The sequence below is a fragment of the Chanos chanos genome, chromosome 4 (genome assembly GCF_902362185.1).
Source record: "Chanos chanos chromosome 4, fChaCha1.1, whole genome shotgun sequence".
NCBI lineage: Eukaryota > Metazoa > Chordata > Actinopteri > Gonorynchiformes > Chanidae > Chanos > Chanos chanos.
Window position 1 is genome coordinate 43,471,071 of NC_044498.1, and position 18,449 is coordinate 43,489,519.

An 18,449-nucleotide genomic window follows, 5' to 3' on the forward strand; every position below is an offset into this window, starting at 1 on the left:
ACACATGCACTTAACATAGTATTTGAAACATTTATTTCCTACAGCAAATATACACCTTCATGAAGTTACATATTTTATGTTTGTATCTTATTTTTACAAAAATAAAAAGTGACAGTTGACTGAGCACCACATAAAATGCTTTAATCACCATGGTTATTCTTCTATGAGACCTAAAGTATAATATGGCACTTATTCACAATGAAAACTAACTTCCAATTCCAAGCCTGTGCTTCTAGATGAAGTTGTTTCCCTTCCACTCAGTGAGGGGTATTCTGGGAGTTTTTTTGTTGTTGTTTCTTTGTTTATTGTTTTACTTTGTTTTCTTTTTCTTTTGTTTTTGCTTTTCCCAGGGGCCGCACTTCCACTCTGCTTTGTCTGATGGCTGCTTTGAAGATCAAGATGCAATTTAAAATCATTTAGAAATACTACAGTTCATAGTTAGAGTACAGAGAAATAGGTTTGTGTTAAGGGGGCTATTGGTTGGGACTACTAACGAATGCCTCTACTGGTTTTCTGTGGGCAAACAAAACTGGTGCATGTCATCCTTCATGTCATCTTCCCTAGAATCGCTGCAAGTCCAACTGCTGAACTCTCCTTGTGATGTCATCTAGTAAGACCAGTTAAGGGAAAAATGGAATGAAGCATGCTGTCAGGACACAAGATCTATGTAATATAGGTGTGAGGAGGGCAAAATCATTCAAACAAGTTCTTTAAGCAAAAATAGTTAGAGACTAAAATGTGATGCTGCAAGACTGCAGCCTAAAACATTAAGGCATAAAATTGGCAGCATGAGTGAAAACAATATGGAACGGTTCTCTTTTTGGGCTTAAAGGATATGTTTGCCAGTGAGTTCCTGGATGGAACTTTGTACCCTCTTCTGGAATGCAATTTGGGCCTCACACATGCATGGGTCCTGAGTCACCTCTGCCCGTGCTTCCTCTGAAAGGAACAAGAGGAAAAGAAGATTAGTTCTATGAACTAAATACATATTGTTCAATGTCACTATTTATTTTTTCATTGAAGTCCTGAGCTTGTGTCTGCCTTCCATTAAGCCTCACATTAGCAACACTGTTGCTCACCAATCAGGTAAGAATCACATGAGTGAAACTCTTCATCTGAAACTCAACTAATTTTCACACTCACTCCAGTTAGTCATTTATTTAACACATTTTAGTAAATAACTACAATTTAAGGAAATAAAGGTGTCCATTTTTAAGTATGTAACAGTGTTACGAAATAGCTCCCTCCTTCAGTCTCACCAACTGCCATAGAAGAACACAGCCCTAGCCTAGCACTGTGATTTATGATGCTTTTCCTCAGCAGGTTTCAAAATTCTCTTTGAGGTTCCTGGCACCATCAGAGTCCCCACCCATGGCACCTTGGCAAAAGCAGACCTGGCACGTTCAGCATGGGTTAGGGTGCCATTTCTCCAGGTGATTTCACAATGTCAGGCCAATCACTATGTCTTTTGCCAGCCTTACTGGTCTGATGTGTACTCAAAACAATCTCAGTGAAATATTCAATCATATTGGACAAATTTAGTCTGCAAGGACTTGGACCTGTCAAGCAAGTCTAAAATTCAGGCTTTAAAGCATTTCAGAATCTCCAGATGAACTGCTGTGGATCTACAGAATTCAACACACAGTTCCATGGTTGCGTGGTGTAAATATCAGTGTGAAAGGTCATGAGTTGGCACTGATATAGGTGAACATATGCTGCTACCAGTGACTTGGGCCTGTCAACAAAGCTTTTCCAACCTGGCTGAACTACAAACAGGAATACCAGTATCTTCGCTATTAACCCATTTGCTATTTGTAATATATTGCATAAGCACATAAAAAACACACAAAAATATGAATCTCCAAAGTTATCTCTTCATGCAGGAAAAGACAACCAACCCTTGAGTGAGCAAGTTTTCTTGTCTGGGTTCAAGACGTATCCCTCTTGGCATTTGCAGTAGTAGGATGGATTGCTGTTCACGCATATGTGCTGGCAGTCATGACCAAGGGCACAGGCATCTAAGCCTGTAAAACAAAAAGTTTGATTATCAAGCCTGTCAAGCTAATCAAAACATTTATGAAATCACAACTACTGATTGTTTCGGCTTCATAACCGTGCCATTTATTCAAAGCTACTGACTGGTGCTAATTAGTATGGTTAAACTGTATCATTCTGAGTTTAGTTTATGCAAGCTGAATTTGATATGAAATTGAGCCTTAGGATTACAAACACAAAGTTGAAGACGGACTAATTCAAAATTTAAACAGACTGAAATACTGAAAATCAGGCAAATTTAATATGAGTTTTTCCATTCTCATAGTCACCTATTGTTGGCGACGATAAAAGAGACCTATTGTGAAGCAGAGGAACAAATACTGGAGTATATCATCTGTTCCTTGCAAGAGGAAGTTAATCTGTTAAGATTATCTCAAGTTATCTGAACTTTTATGCCTTCCCCAAGAGTTCAACTCTCTTACCACAGAGTGTCTCCCGAAATTTGGATGTGAGCTTCTCTATGACACCATATGTCTCCACATAAAACACATGCTCATCCAGTGGCTGGCTTGCCATCAAGCGCAAAGATGCCATGTCCGCTCGGTCTACGCCCACAGCATAGATTTCAATCCCAGAGGCTCGAGCTGCTGCAGACACCTCCTCTACCTTATCCTGGGGCCGACCATCCGTGACGATAATGGAGACCTTGGAAATGTTCTTGGAACGTGGCCGGGCACCTGACTCCTCGGTGAAAGCTTTCTCCATGGCAGTTTTGATGGCCAGGCCAGTCATGGTGCCAGATGAGAGTGGATCAATCCTTGAAAAGGCCTGCTTGATCTCAGCTTTACTGGAGTAGGTATTCAGGAGGAACTCAATGTTGACTGTGCTGGCATAGTTCACCAAAGCAACACGAGTGGCATCTATGCCAATCTCCAGCGTATCCACCATGTCTGCGAGAAAGGTCTTGACCTTCTCAAACTCAGCAGGACGCACACTGCGGGAGCTGTCGATGATGAAGACAAGGTCCAGTGGACGGCTCTTGCAGACCTCTGTTCGTGCAGAGGGAGAGAAAAGAGTATACTGCAATAGAACTGAATGGTTTTGGTTAATGGAGGGCAGTACTGATTCTACAGACCATTTTGTTGAACAGAAAAAATTATTAAAAGGAATAGATATGTTTCATTTCATTCTGAATATGAAAAAAGAAAAAGAAGAAAGTCAATGGAGTACAAAGAAACAACTTTTGTAGTATGCAACTTTGCTCTGTAATTGTTTAATGACTACCCATGTCATTCAGTGTCACTTTAAGGGTAGTGAGCAGTAGAATAAGACATTAGTTAAGTATGTGCCATCAGTGGTATTAACTGTTAAAATTTCATACTGATACTGGCCTGTATGGACTGCATGAAATGCTCAACAGCTACCCTCTGTGGAAATCCAATATAGAAAATTACTACTCTCTTCAGAGTGGTGTTCCCCTGATAGTGTTCCATAGACTCGAACGATTAACCTGTCTCATCTGAGCAGAAGTTCAGAACTTTGCATCTGGATGATGTAATATTAACACGTTAACAGAATTTTATACAAGAAACACACAGGCAGATGCAAACTGAAAAGCCCATGAAGTTGCAGTATGAAATTATGACCGAAAAGCCGAAAACAGTTATGGACATCCTGGATTTTTACTTGATTAGCAGAGCTGAAACAGGGAAAGACACTATATTGCTGTCATGTTATTATTTTTGAATAGCAAAAAAAAAAAATGATAGTCTATCAGTCATGAGGCATAAAGCACTGTAAGATGCTCACACTCCACTTCTTCTTACCATTTATAATATCTCCTGAAAGAGTATGAGAGATCATGACAGAGAGAAAAGTTGAAGGCAAAGAAGAATGAAAACAACAATAAAGTCTGGACTCTCAAAGAACTGTTGACCAGTTGGGGCAGAAACATGACTGGAATTTAGCTGATCTACCTGGGACAGTACGGGGAGAGATTGCCGGGGAGGTGGTGCCGCTAGGGGTACTGACCGGCAGTGCAGGCGTTGGGGGTGGAGTGGGTGGCGTGGGTAGCATGGGTGGCGTGAGTGGCGTGGGTATCACTTGTGGCACCGATGGTGCCTTTGGGATAGGTACTGTGGGTATCTTGGGTACCACTGGCCGGTGGTAGTTGAACGGCGGCCACTTCCACGGCGGACGGTGGTAGTGGTGATAGCCGTAAAACCTGTGATTAATGCTGCGTGCTTTGTGCGAGGAGAGAGAGGGAAGCGGAAAGGCAACGGTTACCTTGTTTGCTAAAAGCACAGGAAGATGCATGTGTTTTGGTTTTTGACATAATGAAGAGAGAGGTGATTTTGTTATTTTGTTATAGGCTTTTGCTTTTGTATAGCAAAAGCCTGAGCAAGGTAATGAGTGATGAGACAGCACATTTTCTATCACTAAATAACTTCAGAATCTGTTAACACTAAAAATAATCATTGACAACTAAAAGTGACTGTTCAAGAGAGACCATAAAAGCCTACTGGATACACAGAGTTCTACATGTATACAAAAAAATATGAAAAGATATTCACATGATATGACTATTTTTTAAACCAAAATAGAGAATTTAAGAACACAATAAAGTATTGAATATCTTCACTCTTTCAAGCGTTGTGAAAAATGATCAGTTTCATCTTCACTTTAAAAGGTGCACCAGTCCATTTCTACAACATAAAGGAAGGTTCCAGTAAATTGTATACAGTCGTGGCTTAGTATATACCACTCTGTGAATGTTTGCAATCTGGTTTCATTTTTACACAGCAACACATCGAAGTTTAGATCTGCAAATATTGCAAACGTGTAGTAAACACAATGACATAATGGTATTAGTCTAAGACCTTGAAAATAAATGTATAAAATACAAAATACATATTGATCATCGGAATATCCATTATGTGATAAGCATACTTCAAAAAAAAAAAAAAACCCAAAGAAAAACATCGGCTCAAATTATCAATGCGTGAAAAAAGTCTATTTTGTACCACCACTCCAATAGTTAGTTCTAGTTGTCGTAGTAAAATTCGTAGTACAAATAGTCATAGCATTTACCTCATTTATTTACTTTAGATTAATTACAAGTACAACTCAGACATTCGTAGAAGTATCTCAAATACATACCTCCTTGACTGATCGTATTTTGCTGTGCTGGGATGTTGTTATGAGCCGGCTGCCTGTTGTAAGGGGCCGGCTGTCTCCCCATCACAACAGGTCTTTCCGCATAAATTTGATTATGATATCCGTGATTCCTGAATGTCCCCTGCACCCCCATAAATAATAAGGAGAGAGAAAGGGCAAAACTTTCAATATAATACATGATTATGTCTGACTTGATCCGATTGATGTTCTGTTATTCTTCCCACTCTCTATCCACAAATCTGAGTAAGGCTGACGTTTCTGAACAGCACATTTAAAGGTTCCAGCCTATAGACACGTGAGGCTTCAGCCAATCAAAGGATGGGGAATGTGGAAACTTGTGAGGTTCACTGTAGTGGTGGCGAAGTAAGAGTTATGTTCGAGGTTAAACCGATATCTTGCCAAGTTTGTCATGATTATGTTTATTGTTAATAACAGTATTAATGGGAAGAAGAGGAAGAAGAAGAAAATAATCGTGAGGTCATGAAGGTTTACTGTGAGAATTGCACGTCGCTCATTTTCTGCTATCATAGATCAACCAGTACTTTAAAATGGTTGAGAGAAAATCATCACCATTTGAAAATTGATTGTTTTTTGTGAAATCCATTCAAATGGCTTTTTAATTATTTATTTAGTTTACATTGCAAAATAGATGTGTACAGTTACAGTCATGGTTTTGCATGACGTTAATCTCTTTTGCACGCTTGGAAGTAGCACAGTTCACACTACCAAGCACTAGGGGGCGAAATTACTACTGTGACATTTAATTTCGTCGAAGAAGGTAGCCTCTTGGGTTTGTTTTTACTCGGCTCGTTGACAAGGTTGAAAAGCATAGTGAATGAACAGGAGAACTTTAAACAAGACTAAGGTATGAATTAATTCTTCCAAGAGCATTGTTGGATGGATCAAATTATGTTTTCCTGTGCTTTATACATTGAATTCATACTGTCGTAGGAATAATGCGTAAAGCGACTCGGCCTGCTAACTAGCCCACATTAGACAAGCTTATGGCATGTGTTCGTGTGCTTGAAGTGTCCCTACTTTTACAACACGTAACGCAGTGTGTTACAAACCATTATCATTTTGTAAATTCTCCTCTTTGCTGTCCAGTTAGGTCAGTCGCGTGGTCAATAAGTAGAATCGAGATAACCTATTATGTAATTTAACTGTCGTGGCGACACTAATAATGGTGACGTTGTAGTAGAATTAATGTTGATTTTGTACAGCTTTTGCAAGTTTTATTGTTTGTTTGTTTGTATTTGCACTCTTGCCATAACCAGTGTAGTCTTTACCACCACTTCTGTGAAACGTACATTAAAAGTTTCACGGTTTGTTACTCTCTCATCAGCAAGCTATTCTGCCCTACATCCTAGTACAAGCACATCCCACAGTGTGATGTGTTGCATAAATAATAGTTTGTTAATGTACAAGTGTGTTCAGCTGTTAATACATTTATGTTTGTCATAAGCCTTTTAAGGTCCTAAATATGAACCTGGACAACTCACAAAATCACTGGAACTGTTTGTTTCTTCCCAAACTCTTATTTGTGATTGTTGTTCCTTTTATTTTTTTTTTTGTTTGTTTGCTTTGGCCTGGCTCTTTCAAGTGACAGGGTGCAGTGCACTTAAAGATGCAGAGTGTGTGGGTGCAGGCATTAACCCTGAGACAGCTGGGGAGGGTGAACTCCTTGCAAGTACTGGTGCCCAGTCACGGAGCCAGCCTGACCACATGGTGCCCAAGAACATTACATGCACGTCAGCTATGGGGTACCATTGTTCCCCTGACACAGAAGACACAAGCGTTTAATCCCAGGCTCTGGGATTCTTCAAAGAACTGGCCTCTTCAGCAGACGCAATTCAAAAGTACTAAAAAGAATAGAAAGCAAAAGCCAAGCCAAGAGGAGGAGGATGACGATGAGGAGGAAGATCCAGAGGCCAGTGACTATGAAGATGAGCTGCAGGATGACCCGGGTCTACCCAAGGACTACAAAGACCGTGAAAAACATGTTCAATCCCTCCGTTTTGACCTTATTCTGAAAGCTGGCTTGGACATGGCTCACAAGTAAGATCAAATTCCATAGAAATCCTTGAAAAGTACATGGAGAATATGTTCTCTCATAATATCCAGAACATATTCTGTATGATTTGCAGTGACAACATTTGTCACAAAAAAAGTCGCAGTATACTTTTAAAGTCCGTTCATATTAGTAACAGGTCACAGAGTGGAATAGATTATCAGTATTCCGTTAATGGAAAACATTACTAGTGTTTTAGACAGCATCCACTGGTCTGCGAAAGAATAAATACTTGAATCAGTAAGTAATCTCTGTTCTGCCTCTCTTTCAGCAAAGTGGAGGATGCTTTTTACAACAACAAGCTGAGACTGAATGGACAAAAACTTGTCAAGAAAAGCAAAATGGTGAGCAGTGTTTCTCTGCATACGGTTACACTTATACTGCATGATTTCCCATGACATTAATCATAATGTATGGACATACTGAGAGGTACACTTCAATTTACTTTGTGACACAGGCTTACTCCACCTTTACTACTTTCATATGATCATTTTTTAGGGGGCGCTTGGGCAGTATATAAAAGGTGTTATTAGGCTGTAATATGCATTAAAATTTAGGAAGTATAACAAAGCAACTGTTACTATGTGTTTGCAGTGGTTCCAAAACCATTACTTGTACAGCTCATCAACTGAAGCATTGTTTTGTTCTTTTGCTCCCTCTGCAGGTTAAAGTGGGAGATACTTTGGACTTGATCTTGGGTGAAGACAATGCAATGGGCACAGTATTGATGAAGAGAGTTGTCCTCAAAAAGATAGTGGGTGAAACCAATGATTCAGAGAAGCAGAAAGTCATACTTAGGAGCTGGAAAAACCTGCAGCTTCCCAAACAAGATGCTTTGAAGCAGTGAAGCGTGCTTTGAATTGACTGTAATGAATTTTTGGAATTGACTATATTGACTTACCCAACTTGACTTTAAGGCAATAAGAAGTGGTCCATGGTTTTTTGTTTGTTTATTTGTTTGTTTTTGTTTTGGTTTTTTTTTTCAACTCCTGGTACTAGCAGCAAAGGACTCAGTTTTGCTGGACATTGGCCCGCACTCAGCATAGTCGAATAATGAGCTCACATCACCTTCATACATGTGTAAAATACAAACAGTTTTATGACTGTAAATTTTCCACAGCCCAAGGATTATTTTGGTTCACAATAAAGACAGATGGAGATGCACATGGTTCACATATTACCTTTTAAATGTGAAAGAGGTGATCTTTACCATCAGAACTTCTGATTTGCTTTAACTGAAAGTGATGCTATTCTGTGGTTGTGGGGTAAAGGGACTTCAGTGACAGTACCATACTAACTAGTCTAATGTAGACTTGGTTACTGTATAGCACTGACATTGGTTTTGCATAGTACAGAGATGTCTGCTGCAAAGTAATTTTTCATTAATGTGTTGACAAATTAGTGACCTAATAATTATGGTTATAAATTTTTAGAATACTGTGGGCTGAACTGATGAATGGATGGACACTTAATGAATTGAAGTATTTGAAGGACAGGAATAAATTTTGTCATATTGTAACCACTTTGACCAGCAACTTCTAGAATCTGTGCCTCCCAGACATGGTCTTACGCTGAGTTCTTCATAACAGTGTTAATAAGATGAAAATGCTGTGTTTGATGTTAGAGGTGTGACTGAAGTAAATGTATCCATGTTTTCCAGAAGTTATTTGTAACTCTGGATTTGTTACATAATATTTGTCCATAAAGTATTATTGTTCATAATACTTTAGACTAACTGCAATACCTGCTCTGAAACTTTAACAGGAGTATGTTTATTAATTGAGCTTTTCAGTTAATTCCCTCAGGTGGGCATGACAGTATTCGTATGCCTGATTATTGCTAGTTGACAGTTGAGATGTCTGTGTAGTTGCAGATAGAATAAAGTAGACACTCTCTTGAAAGCGCAGCAAATTGTTGGTGCTATTCAGTTCAATGTCACCATGCAAAAACTGGCATCAGGTATCAGGGGAAACATACTCTTTTGGGAAAGAGATACTTTCAAGCATTGTTAATTCAGAGATTCAGTTTGGAGGAGAAAGAACCAAAAAAACTCCAATTTCTTCTCTACTAAGACATCAGAGTTTATTTAAAAATAGTGTGACATAACCTGCTGTAGTTTAGTATAGATTAATAACTTCTATAAGAAGATAGGACATATTTTCATAAATTCTTTGTTAGAAAAGACCAGTGCTGACACATTGCTACATCTAATTAAAAACAAAATATATATATATATAATTACTTTGTGTTTTATCTCTACTAAAGTGACATATATTTTTAATATGTTAATATTAACATTTCTTAATTTACTTGTTTAAGGCTACGATAGCTTATAAATCTATTAGCAGTTAGAATTACATCAGTTACATTTTGGCATATAAATAGTAACCCTAACACTTTACTACCAGTTGACAGTGAGCTCTATGACAAACGGTATTGTTTGGTACTGCAGTTACATGTTGCAAACACATCCTACATGGAGCTCACCAAGGACATTTCATGAGTTTTAATATAGCCTTTCAGCTGACAGACTTGTGCAAATGATACATTTTTCTGTAAAGTATACAAAAAGGACAGCTCATTGCAGAGCACTGTTAGGAATACATGACAGTGCTGTTTGACCTCTTTGCCTTCTTTAGAATGTCACACTTCTTCCGATTGGGACGCCTGCACCGCTCATCAATGCTGGGCACACATTCATAGTGCCATACCTCCTCCATCTTGTCCACAGGGTACACGGCCTCTACATAATGGCGGATGAGCCGCAGACGCACAGGGTCAAGCTGCTTCTTGTTGCAGGCACCTGAGTGGTTGTATTGGAGCCTGAGGTTCTCCTGGGTAAAGAGCTCTGGGAAGAGGCGTACAAGCAGTCGAGCAGCAAAGTTTCCGACAGAGAGACTCTGTTGTACTATCTCCCTGATCTCAGCATCTGAGAGCAGGTAGATGGAAGGCACGGGAAAGTCTGGTGTGGGTACTGTGAGTTCCTCTAAGGGAATTTTGCAGAAGTCTTTGCTGCTTTTCTCAGGGGGTAAGGAGATAATTTCATAGTCCTCTTTCAGACGTTCTGAGTTAGGCGGATTGATTTGGCTGGCGGTCACGATATCCCTGGTGTCGGCCGCAGACTCTGGGACGTAGACTTTTCGCTGCTGCTGGTACGAACGACGCTGCTCCGTGTCGCGACGCCTGCAGCGCTCGTCCAGCTTCCCTACAAACTCCAGGGTCCAAACACGATCGTTCTTGGCGCGTGGGTAAAGCAGCTGGACATAGTGGCGAATAAGGTTGATCCGGACGGGGTCCAACTGCTTTTTCCCCAGTGAGCCACTGCAGTTGTAGTGTTTTCTTGCGTTTTCATAAGTAAACAGTTCTGGGAACATGAGGACCAGAAGTCGGGAGGCAAAGTTTCCAATGGACAGACTGCAGTCATAGATGCTCTTCAGCTGCTCTTTGGTGAGCAGGTACTCTTCAGGAACATCAAAGTCTGGGGGAGGGATCTCCATTTTGTCGAAATCGACTGACGCCATCCAAGATTTCTTTGTCCTACGATTTGGTCTGTCATACTCACACAGGTCATTGATCTTTATTATAGAAATATCATCAGGGAGGCACGCAGAGTCATAGTTTTCCTCACGGCTATTGTCATGGTCACCACCGGGAGTCTGAACACTTTCCAATGCCTCCTCCATGCGCTGGACACATAAGTGCAACCAAGTGTCCTCTGGAACATCAGGGAAATTTGCCTCCATGTATTTGCGAATGATGTCAAGTCTGTCTGAGTTAAGGATCATCTTCCCTACACTGGTATGACCCTCTGGCAATTTCCCTTCTTGAAAAATTTCAGGGAAAAGACGGTTCAACAGAAATATGACAAAGTCCTCAGGGGAGGTGAGATCATCAGGGTCCTCAGAAACATCAGGACAAAACGTGAGGTCAGATATGGCATTATTAAGATGGCAACCTTTACTGTCATTCTCACCAGAGTCCAGCGAGAGTCTCTCATCTTGACCATCCTCATTAATAAAATGACAAACCTGATTATGCTCCTGCTCAAAACCAAGTCCTACAGGAGTCTGACTGCCACAAACCTGCCCACTCTCCATATCCTTCTGGGCCCAAAAGCGGTTGAAGAAGTCATTGATCTGTAGCAAGCATTCTGTCTGCCAGACGTTACTGTTCTTAACCAGTGGGTAGCAGACTTCCACATAGTTGCGAATTAGCTGGAGGTGTAGTGAGTCAAGAGTGCGCTTGTTGGCCATGCTGCATGTGCTACAGCCATTTGAACACTCCTTTGCTGTAAATAGCTCAGGGAACAGCTGTACTAGAAGCCTACAGCCAAGCTCACCTGCTGTGGATGTCTGCTCCATCAGCTGTGCCAACTCCTCACTTGTGAGCTGGTACTCAGGTGGAGGCTGGAACTCCATTACTGTCTCCGAAGGCTTGGAAATCTGCTTTTTGATGCGTGTCACCTCCAAGGAGAGCAAGTCCACCTTGCTGTGTAGCTGTGTCATACTGGAGTTGAGCGTATTAAGGATAAAGAACATCTTCTCAATCAGAGGGTACAGGTGTGAGTCTGTAGAGGTTGGGACTCCAGATGATGGTGAAGCTTCACATCTGTTATGATCTCCAGAGTTGCACAGCTTTGAGAACAGGAGACCATTGTAACCCAGACGAACTCCTGCGTCATTCTGAATATGCTGGTCCAGGCTGGAAGAAGCTTTTTTCTCTGTGATGCGGTGGGAGATGCTGTAAAGGGGTTTCCTGTAGGAGGACAGCGTCCTTTCCTGGGATGTTGATGATGCTGGGCCATGACTGTGAGATCTAGTGAACTCTTCAACATCTTGTTCTTGAGAAGGATCACCTGCCTACAAATAAGAAGAAAGATAGGGGATGGTTTTGGAGTGCTGTGGTACTAGTTCATCTTCAAACCTGCAGACAACAATATGATGACAAAACATTCTTATAGCCATTTTTGACTCCCTTAACACTTGATTCAGAGAACTACAGTACAGTTACTTACTTATGGTTAGTAAAAGTTTCGTGTGGCTGTTCTCACAAACAAGTTTCAAGAGAAAAAAAAGGAAATTTATGGCTAAAGAATACTATCAGTAAAGGAAGTAAGTTTCTAAGTATGATTAAGTTATTACAATCCAATCCCCATTAGATGATGTCTCTTTTTACCTGTAAAGAAACCTTGCTTCTCTTTCTACTGCTGGGCTGGTCAACCTCTGGATTCAGTGATGCAGATCGTTTTGTGATGCCTGGAGGTGTGCTGTGCAAGGATGGTTCTCCCAAATTCTGTGCTGTCTCAAAGCAACCCGTGGCATCCTCTGAGTCCTTTTCAATCTTAACTGAAAAGAGCATATGCATATAATTCACTGTTAGTGTTAACACAGATTTTACATCACATTTTTTTTGTTCTGAGGAACCTGTGTATGGCTTTAACTCATTAAACTGTGCCAATACAGTCTCGTCCAAAAACAAACAAACAATGTAAACAGAATGCTGGTGGTGTATCAGAGTGGCGGACTGAATGTCAATTACCTTTCTGAAGCATCTCTCCATCCAACATTTCTCCATGCTCAGAGGAACTCATGTCCTGTTTAAAGAATCACAGATATTATTGAATGTCACTGATAAGATGTTATTTAAATACTCAGATAATGCATTCTAACATCAATTGCAGGAAAAATAACAATCCTCACCTCACTACAACATCAAACAAACTCTAATGTTACGGCACCGTTTTGAGTAACCCTACAAGATAGTCTGAATTTAGTTTAAAACTAGACAGAATTTGGAAATCCGTAGATGATAATACCAGTAAATTGCGGGTATTTCGTAGAACAACGCACTGCATTTTTAAATCATTATCAAAATAGTATGACATTCGACCAAGCCTCTATGGTGTCATGCTGAGAAAAAATGTGAAAACCACTGAATTCATATCTTGAGACAACTTGTAAATTAGTGATCTGATAACTGATGCTGACGACAGTGCTTCCTTGTGACCTCGAAATCCATAGTCGTGGTCGAGAAATGTGAAGTATAAGTCAAATGCAAGTGATCAACGTAATCGAGAATGATAACGCTGATTAATTCGCTCATTCATTGTTCTGTTTCGTATAAGTCTTACGTGGATCGCCAAGTAATTCTAGGCGTTGCCTCCGGGTTATGATGTATTTATATCGGAATTAAGGTGAGCCAGTTCCACCGTGGTAAATCATCCCAAAATAGAAATTAAGTTAAATTACAGCTAAAATTTACACACTTATTAGTATATCTGCTCGGTGGAATTCGTTGGACGAATACTGCCATAAGCAGGATCTCACGACCAGTGTTTTTAAATCTCGCGCTCTACAACTATAGATTTTGAAGACAACCGTTTGAGGTTTCGCTCCCACCACTTCTAAACTTCAGTGGAACAATCAGCCCATGTAAGAGAGATCTCGTGCCCACGAATGAAAGATCCATGGCTAACCGATTAGTTCCCCGTGATTACCATATACCATTTTGAGTGTATGTCGAGGGCCTGACAACAACGATAATTCAGAAACTGTATATTGTTACTTTTCACGACACTTTAGGGGTTTAGTAGCATTATACTCTATATACTTAAGCCTATTCTGAAACAAATACACAAACAAACAACAAACGTTATGTCAGCAAAAAAGCAACGCTTTCTTTACACTGACATCTACAACCAAACATAAGGAAATCAATGTGTGTTGCTAGAAAACAAAATGTTATGTAAGTTTAATCAGTTATTTTGTCAGGTGAACAGAATGCCGAAGTTGAAGTCATATTTTTGCCTGTGCTGTTTGTTTGTTTATCTGTGTGCATCGCAAAGTCTCGCCAGACGCACCGGGGCGGCGCTGCTACTCAGTCGCGTCTCACTCACGCGCCCCTCACTCACGTCCACTGACTCCACTTCCTCATTCTTCCACTAGAAACCCACGAATCGCAGCAATCCGGGAGGCAGACAAACCTGGTGTACTTTGTGCACCAAGAACAGAGAGCGTACACTTCACAGACAACGTAACATAGTCTTCGGTAGTTACTAATAATGTAAAATCCAGCTCACGGTTTCTTACGGCTCTTTTTCTTTCCCGTGAGAAATTCGTGTTGCGTGACGCGGCAAGAAAAATACCCACCGACGAGTTTTCACCCTCTCGCTACTACAATGCCTCAAAATTTCCTGCAGGTAGTTTTAAACTTACCCTTGCGACTCTTTGCAGTCGTCTGCAATAGTTCAAGGAGTGTTATGCATATTATTGGATCTTATCGTTGTGGTTTTGTCCACGGGGAACTGTTGTCCGTGTTTCTCTCCGCCGTGTTTTTTCTCTTGTCAGTGCCCTCTCGCGTGACGTGACGGTACTCGCCTGCTGTGTCATTTCCGCACAGCTGTGGGTTACTGTGGGTGAAGTCCACCGTGTAGTCAGGCAGGAGCAGAGGGGAAAATGAGTGGAACTGGGAGGAAAAGACAGAAAAGATCTGAATTGCTGAATTCTCTGAACAGAACGAACCCAGTTAAGGAAGATATTTTCAGTGCATGAGATGTGTCTTCCACCATTTATTTCCCATTCACTTTTTACTGTATTTCGAGGTCAGAAACATTTGAACAATCTCTTTATTGCAATCACAGTTTTGTAAGGCAGTCTGCATCATTTAGAACACCACAACTCCGTCCAAAGTTTTTGATATAGAAAGTATCAGGTCTATTTCTATTCTGTATTATTTTTCGACCAGGACAGTGGTACGTGCCCAACAAATCCATGGTTACTGTATAAACAATGAAAGGAGGATGTCAATAATTATTATCTGAAAACTAAGTTAAATACTATATGCTTTCTGCTTACTGTATACCAAAGCTTCATGTCAGTATCTGATAATAACAAAGATGGAATGATGATAGAATTATACACAATTACGTCTAAACTAATGTCGGAATTCAGATAAATCATTTATAGGATAATGCTGTTATAGTAAGGCGTTTAAAACAAGCCATATAAAGCACCTCAGACCTCATCTGCTTTTACTGATACTTCAGTTATACAGACATCTCATATCCAGAGGATACATTTCTGTGGAAGTCACAAACTTTTTTATTTGCGTAGCTCTACTCATGACTTTGTTCTGCGAGACGGATCATCTTTATAGTGTAACAATATTTGCGGTAATAATTCATACACTGTTTCTTCATGGCAGTTTTCTAGCATGTCCGCGAGATTGATCTATAAGGACATTGTAAGGCCAATTAAATCTTAAGCGATGAAGGCCGGAAACCAGGAGAAAATGTAGCTGATGACTGAAAGGCAAAAACTTAATTTTACCATGTGAGAATTCACACGATAGGTCCGTAGTCTCGTGGCGGTTATATTAAGGAGCAGAGTTCACAACGCGAAGAACAGATCACTTTAAAAAGTGTTTTTAACAGTCATTCTTATTCAAGTGTTTTGCAAGACCACCACGATACGATCTGTCTCCCACTGGCGGACATGGAATGCACTGCGGCATCATTTTGTGAACTCTTGTGTTTTCTTTACACCCTGATATTTACGAAATAAAACTATGACATTTTATGTTTTAAACGCTCCATAAAAGGGAACTTGTGTGTCCGTTAGTGTGTGAACGTATGTTTTAATTTTTTTTAAGTCTTTGAAAAGATTTTTAGGACCATCACAACCATTTTCATATTCGACCGAAACCATTCTTTGACAACCATCACTGACTTTATGTGGTCAATGTCCCGTATCATGAATTAGAAATGTCTATATTAGAGCCATATCAGAGGGCTGAGTGTGAAATGTGGATGCGTGGCGCGGGTAGACGGATCGTCGGTCATTACTCAGGTAATGGGGCTGTCTCAATGGCAGCGACAAGCTTAAGTTTGATCCATCACGCAATGGAGCGTGCGGCATGCGCTCAGGTACGCCTGGCTGTAGCACGCGCTACAATCTTCGCTCAGAAGGGGCTGGAATTTCGCATTGCTCATCGAGCATGGCTCGTTAAAGCATAATTTAGGAGATGAGCTCATTTTTATCCCATGAAAGTAGCATATCGTTCCAAGAACGGAGAATTAATCGGAAGTTCAGTACTGCGTGTCATGACAACAGGTGTTCAGGCATGGCTGATCTTGAAAATGAGCTATTAAGAGGTCTAAAAGAAAAAGCAAGGACTGAGAAAATCTTGTACGATGATTCAGTCCCCTAGTGACCTTGAATATATTCATTTCAATCTCTTTCTAGTTAGTCTTTTCCACAATATGACCACTCTTTAACGCAGAACGTCCTGCAATATAAGCTTTCCACAGTCTGCAAATGAAATACACCTAAGCTACAATTGGCCATTATCTGAACTTGACAGGAAATTGAGGATATTAACTTAATTCTAACAACCATTTTCCTTCATATTAATATGCCATGACAGCACTCTAGTGAAGGGGTTTTTTTTATTTGTTTTGTTTTGTTTTTAATTCGTGATAACATGAGTGTAGACTTGCTGAAAATAGAGTGTTGAATGTAAAATATGTGAGATGTTAGTCCCTCAACACTGACTCAATCAGCTGCGAGATTTTGCTCCCCAGGGTCACAAATATTGAAGGCCTTTCCCCTCACTCTGGAAAATGCAGTAATCTTGGCTTTATTTCTAGAAAGTGGACACACTCAATCACTGATACACACTTAAACTCTGGTGCTTAGTCACTCTAGTGTCACTAATATTATTCTAATGCAGCAAGACAGTCACAAATCAGCACTTCAAGTATGTCTTCTCACCAGCTTGTCTGCTCTTGTCAAACTGTAATAGCATTGGGCTAGACTGAGGTGGAGCTCCTGTCTCACACACCTCTCACTGAAGGCCACCCCCCGGTGTCATCAGAGCACTCAAATCATGAAGAATGGCTCAACCACACACACACAAAAAAAAAATCTCCGTGCGCTAAAACAGGGATAGGCTCAGATTTCTGAAAGCCATAATGTGACTGGTATCATCATGTCTATGCACAGGGCTGCTGTTCCATCTTGACCAAAATTGAGCACTCCAAGCCCCACTTTTTTTTAATTATAATATGTCAACATATTTTACGTTTCAGTGACATGAAATTCCTTTGGTCTCGTTACACAGTTTTACCGATCTAAGTTAAATTGAGTTCAGAGACACTCGTACTTATTTTAGCCTTGTGACTTCAGTACATTAAATGATTTGTGACCACCCCCAAAACTTTTTTTTTGTGCTGAAACATCCTTGTTGTGTGCTTCCTCTTCATTTTTATCCCCCTCACTTTCCCTGTGAATTTTCTCATGTCTGCTTACGGCAAGGATTAATATTTCATAGATGGCCAGAGGACAGAAGACAGCATGCCCTGTTTTGGTTGAGTGGAAGTGGTGATGTGTTCCACGTACATGATTAAAAGTATGGAAGAACGAGAGTGCAGGCTCAAAGAGCCTCAAATAAAGTTTTTTGTTTGTTTGTTTTTCTTTTTTTTTATCCTTTCTGCATCCCCGCGTTTGCCAAACTCTCCCTTCACCCCTTCTACTGTTCCCTCCTCTCTGTTGTCTGTCCTTCAGGGCAGGGTGTTAGTATCAGGTGTAGGTGTGTGTATATGTGTGTGTGTGTGTGGGAGGTTGATTGTGCTGGGCCGGTGACTGTGACGGTGATGGTGATGCCCCTCCACCCAGCTTCACACCCATGTCTTTCCCCCTGGTGGTGATCGCCCGGGAAACCACAGGCCCCCCAGCCTGGCGCCAGCCCTCACAGCGGCCCAATCAATACCGCCGCATTTCCTGTCCATTTGCTCAGGTCGCGGGAGTGGGCCTCATTAATTATTTCTGCCAGCCCAGCTTCAAGTGCGCCTGTGGCAGGGCCAAGACAAACAGTGTGACCTTTCCCCTCCCCTCTGCTGTTGCCCTGATTTTCTTTAACAGCATGTGCAGTAGTGAGAGTGCTGAGAAGAATAAGAACTGATTTGGAGGCATTTTATAATTTGTAGCAAAAGATGCAAGAAGCAAACCCCCACCCTCCCCCCCCCAAAAAACCCCATGGTTATTCAGATTAAAGCTTTTTTTTTTTTTTTTTAATTTTCTCAGAGAAATCGTAATCCTGTGCAGTATCAGATGTTGTTTTGACATTTGGAAGTTGCGAGACACGTTTCACCGTTCTCCAGTCCATATTTCTCTGGAATTTCACTCATTATTCAGATAAATTTCATACT

At 40.7% G+C, this 18,449-nt stretch overlaps 3 protein-coding genes across 4 annotated transcripts; 1 reads left to right on the forward strand and 2 right to left on the reverse strand.

Annotated features, from left to right (window-relative positions):
* Positions 1-560: 560 nt before the first annotated feature.
* matn3b (matrilin 3b) lies at positions 561-4,311 on the reverse strand. The gene is made up of 5 exons (XM_030772349.1): positions 3,972-4,311; positions 2,478-3,122; positions 1,899-2,024; positions 838-939; positions 561-610 (listed from the first exon to the last, which is right to left on the reverse strand). Exons 1-5 carry the CDS (start codon positions 4,309-4,311, stop codon positions 561-563), a joined length of 1,263 nt encoding a protein of 420 aa, XP_030628209.1.
* A 1,639-nt stretch (positions 4,312-5,950) lies between these two features.
* mtres1 (mitochondrial transcription rescue factor 1) lies at positions 5,951-8,407 on the forward strand. 2 transcript variants are annotated; one of them, XM_030771922.1, is made up of 4 exons: positions 5,951-6,037; positions 6,776-7,230; positions 7,515-7,587; positions 7,908-8,407. In XM_030771922.1, exons 2-4 carry the CDS (start codon positions 6,800-6,802, stop codon positions 8,088-8,090), a joined length of 687 nt encoding a protein of 228 aa, XP_030627782.1. In that variant the 5' UTR covers positions 5,951-6,037; positions 6,776-6,799; the 3' UTR covers positions 8,091-8,407. The 2 variants fall into 2 exon arrangements, with proteins under 2 accessions (XP_030627782.1, XP_030627781.1); XM_030771921.1 differs by having other exon boundaries at positions 5,990-6,037; positions 6,782-7,230.
* Positions 8,408-9,619: 1,212 nt separating this feature from the next.
* bend3 (BEN domain containing 3) lies at positions 9,620-12,833 on the reverse strand. The gene is made up of 3 exons (XM_030772350.1): positions 12,782-12,833; positions 12,419-12,588; positions 9,620-12,102 (listed from the first exon to the last, which is right to left on the reverse strand). Exons 1-3 carry the CDS (start codon positions 12,831-12,833, stop codon positions 9,838-9,840), a joined length of 2,487 nt encoding a protein of 828 aa, XP_030628210.1. The 3' UTR covers positions 9,620-9,837.
* Positions 12,834-18,449: the final 5,616 nt, after the last annotated feature.